The sequence below is a fragment of the Pyrus communis genome, chromosome 17 (assembly GCF_963583255.1).
Source record: "Pyrus communis chromosome 17, drPyrComm1.1, whole genome shotgun sequence".
Taxonomy (NCBI): Eukaryota; Viridiplantae; Streptophyta; class Magnoliopsida; order Rosales; family Rosaceae; genus Pyrus; species Pyrus communis.
This window is the reverse complement of record NC_084819.1, coordinates 10,600,454-10,604,873: the sequence shown is the minus strand read 5'-3', so window position 1 is coordinate 10,604,873 and position 4,420 is coordinate 10,600,454. Positions and strand designations below refer to the sequence as shown.

Sequence of the window (4,420 nt, the reverse complement as noted above, 5' to 3'; positions counted from 1 at the left end):
ACATCCTACTCCCAAACTATTTACTTTTGAGAGTAATCATCAGTGCTAAGCCCAATTAGACCCTAGTTACATTAACTATCATTACTTACCTTTCCTTACTTCAATTTCTTGATTCTTCACGCATTGATTTATGATCAACATTAATCACCAAATCATAAAGCTAAATCTCACACTTCCCACCAATGTCCCACATTGCTCAATTCACTAAACAAGGCTATTGTCTCAATTATTTAATCTCATTTATTATATGGCTGCATCTAACGTCTTGTTAGTCTGCCTACGTACCCTAAACAGGGATCAAGCCATTCGTAGTTCGAAATGATTAATTGTAGGTAACAAGCATAGATCACTATAGAAGTGCTTGTGGAACTATCAATTATATGCCTATGAAAGAAAAAGGCTCACTCACCTGGAGTCCACGCTATGATTATCTTGCACGCACATCGAGACATCACGATCTATCGTCGCCTGTGACCAATTATCAAATCACGTCTCAAAGTTTTTACCGATAGAATACATAATTGACATAAAACATATCCTCAAGGACCTTCAAGAATAATTTGAGACCCATTGACCAAAAGTCAACCGTTGATCAAAGATCGACGGTAGGGTCTACAACCCTGTATAACTCGATTCGGAAGATCTGCATATCGGATTACCAATCTGTAACTTCCAAAGATCTACATTATACTTCTAGAATAACATATTAAAATTTTATTACGATCCAACGGTTGGATTCTCGCCAATTCCCAAAACTGATTAGCGATTAACGTTTTATTTTATGAATTTACAAATCCAATTTGGAAAGATCTGTATGTCGGATTCTCAATCTGTAAGTTCCTACATTCTTCAAATATTATGTACTACAATGTAACAAAGTTTGGTGATCATCCAACAGTTGGATCGTCAATTGACATAAATACCTATTAACATATCGTAGAGAATTTAGGTTCCAACGATCAACCTACATCATTCAAATATCAAGACTAAATTCAAGACATTCGACAAAGCCTAAAAATAGCATTGGTGGCCCACTGGCCACGCGCCGCCGTGGGTGGCGGTCGGCCGCCCCAACTCGCCGGAAAATCCAACTATTTCCAAATATTCTCAAAGTTCACAAAAATGAAGATCTCAGTAAGTGGAGCAACTTTCATACCTGTCACGAAGTCGAAAAGTGGACGGAAGATGGTCAATTTTGCCCACAAAGCCGGCGGGTGCCTAAAACTTCCCGACGTCGATTCGTCGTCTACGGTGGTCCAACGGGGTCAAAGTTGGTTGGGTTTTGCTCCTGGGATGATGTGCTACAAAGTCCAAGTGGTGGCATCGGCCATTGCTTTGCCAATTTTCCGAAAAATCGAAAAGAGTGGCCGGAGCACTATTGATTTTCTTCAACTTTCGTGGCCTTCAACCGCCATATACCATGGTTAATCAAGGTGGTTCTTGGGTGAGTTTTGTAGAGGGGAATGAGAGCTTCAAGATGGTGGTGGTGGCGTCGAAAAACTCCATCGGAGTTGGCCGGAATCAGCCTTGGAAGATAGGTAGTCGTGGAAGTGTACGGACGAAAACTCACGGTTTTTTTGTTTTTTTTTTTTTTTTTTGATTTCTCACTGATCCTCCACTCCTTTTAATTTAATTGGTCCATTTTCCTCTTTACTTAAGGCTGATTTGTTAGTCTTCCTAAAAGGTGGGAGTTCAAATAATTTAACTACCTTTAAATAACCAACTTCAAACGTCCGTAATTATACCGTTATAATTCGGACTCGCAAACGGCTTTCGCCTATGCATTTATAGTGACAAGTACTACGAGGATATACTAAAAGAATAAGTTATATGTCACTCTAACCGATTATCAATGGAAGTCAAAGTCTTTGCCTCTAGGGCATTTTCATAAATTCACGTTTTTAAAATTTATAAAAATGTAAAATTTGAGACGGGTTGTCACATGTAGCCACATTGTTGAGTACAAAATATAGCTTTTTTAACACCACTTTTTTTATGAAGCACTTGTTATGTTCCAATTTATGGATAAGACCATAGTAAACATACCATCTATTATGTTCCAAATTATGGATAAGACCATAGTAAATATACCATCTATTCAAATGCAAATTAATAAATGTATGAGCACTCCTAAAACAAACTCATAAATTGTGGATAGATATCAAATTGTGGATAAATTCATATATTAAGATATCAATTAATGTTACAATTGTTTTAAGTTCTACTTTAAGGGCTGGTTTGGTATTGCTGTGTTTTGAAAAAAAGTTGTTTCTGCTGTGCTGTGAGAATAAGCAGCAGTGAAATAAAGCAGTAGAGTGTTTGGTAAACTTTTTTGTAAAAGTGCTTTTGAAAAAAAAAAGCAGTATTATACTGTTTGGTAAACTTTTATGTAAAACAGATGTGAAAAAAAACCGGTTTTTCAAAGCTAGGTTTTGTAGCTTCTTGTTTTTGGCTTTTTTTCACCCAAAACTGTGAAAAAAAGCTAAAGCTGAATGTTTACCAAACACAAAAACAGCTCCCAGCTTTTTTTGATACCAGCTTTTTTCAGAATCACCTCAGTACCAAACCAGGCCTAAATCTTACAACTAAGATTTTATCATGTCATTTTATCACATTAATGTTTCATAAATTTAGTGTAGCACTACTCAAAAAAATTGTTCACATAAAGTTGTTGCCGTGTGCAGTTGATTATCTAACCTATATGCATATATACAATTAACGATTGACAATAGTTACTCATGTTGTTTATTTATCCATACCATGTACTTTTTTATTACGGTCGTCTCAAGAAACGCGTGACATGCATGCCTTGCCTTTTCTTATATACTTACGCATGAAGTTATCATGATTAAGAAGTTAAATCAAGATTAAAACAAATTAAACTAATTGGTGTACATCATTAATCATTTTACACCATAAAAAGTTAAAAAAATGTAAAAAGTAAAAGAAAGAAACAATTAGAGCATGAAAATGATGTGGCATCTCATCCCCATGCTAAAGACATGAGGATGGCCACATTATATCACTTACCATTTTTGTCTTGTAGCATGACAAATGCAACTTTGTACCATGAGAGAGAAATAAAGGGGGCTTATCCACATTTCTCACCATTATAAAAGGCAGAGCAATCAACGTTTTGGTCATAAAATTTGCTTAAAACCACCCAAAACAAATTAGAAAGTCCAAGCTTGCTTCTTCATCAATGGCGTCGAGGAAGTCGTCCTTTTATGGAAAACCCAATTCCATTTTTCCAGCCTCGTCGATGGATGACAGCCCAGTTGGCCCAGATGGGCTGTTCGAATTTGACGAGGCGGATATCTGCAACTCATCATCCAGCACAGTTACTGAGTCCAAGAAGAGCACAATTCTCAGCCACGGTGAGCCGAAGAAAATGGGGAGGAAGATGATGGTGATGAACATGAGCATGGCGGAGAAGGGCGCCGCCGACAAGGTGATGTCATCGTCGCTGCCGGTGAACATTCCGGACTGGTCCAAGATTCTCAAAGACGGGTACAAAGAGCAGAGGAAGCTGGACAGTGATGAAAACTGCTGTGGAGAATTCTACAGTGACGATGAGGAGGACGACGGCGGAGATGGGAGGGTTCCGCCTCATGAGTACTTGGCGAGGACGAGAGGGGCTTCGTTTTCTGTCCATGAAGGGATTGGGAGGACTCTGAAAGGCAGGGACTTGAGGCGGGTGCGAAATGCAATTTGGAAAAAAGTTGGGTTCGAAGATTAGCAAAAATTAGAGTTTTGAGGAAAAATATAGACTTAATTTACTGGAATTTTTGGGCAGGCATAAAATAAAATTTGAAGTCAATGACTGATCTCTGATTTAATTTTAATTATCTGTGATGTCCGTTAAACTTGTTGGATTATAAGGGACTTGGAAACGGGTCTTGATCTTAATATTTTAGTATAAACATTTTTTGTATTTAAATGTTTCTGGTTCTGTTTTGTGGGGTTTAATCTTTGTTTTCTGGGTTTGTTTTCGTTTTTGGGTACCAGAATTTTATTAGAGCATCATGTATGTAAATCTGTAAGCTTTGAGTTACTTGCAGCTAAAAAGTCTACAAGTTACTCGTAGTCATAAGATCTATCTTTTTGGTAGCAGTTAAATCTCGATGTTTACGTTTCGCGTTTCATTTTTTGAAGACTCGTTGCTACGTTGCAGAAATATTGCTAAGCTCGATCATATTTTGATTTAAAATGATGATGGCGTTTTTGTTTTTTTCTTTGTTCTTCTTTTTCTCCATGTTGTCAAAACAATAATAGTAAACAATTTATTATTTTTATTATTATCTAAACTACCATTAACAAAATTCTCTTTGCCAACTAATAGGAGTGAAAAGACCATTTAGTCCTCCATCACAACAACAAAATTAAGCGCAATAATATAATTTTGCGAAATCAAATTTTA

The 4,420-nt window shown here is 36.9% G+C and overlaps 1 protein-coding gene across 1 annotated transcript; it reads left to right on the top strand.

Moving 5' to 3' along the window:
- The first annotated feature begins 3,183 nt into the window (after positions 1-3,183).
- On the top strand, positions 3,184-4,036 carry LOC137721780 (protein S40-4-like). The gene has a single exon (XM_068460798.1). The coding sequence runs from the start codon at positions 3,203-3,205 to the stop codon at positions 3,737-3,739; it is 537 nt and encodes a 178-aa protein (XP_068316899.1). The 5' UTR covers positions 3,184-3,202; the 3' UTR covers positions 3,740-4,036.
- Positions 4,037-4,420: the final 384 nt, after the last annotated feature.

What these genes read in the sequence shown, in the direction of transcription:
- LOC137721780 (XM_068460798.1), top strand. Translation starts at nt 3,203, where the DNA reads ATGGCGTCGAGGAAGTCGTCCTTTTATGGAAAACCCAATTCCATTTTT.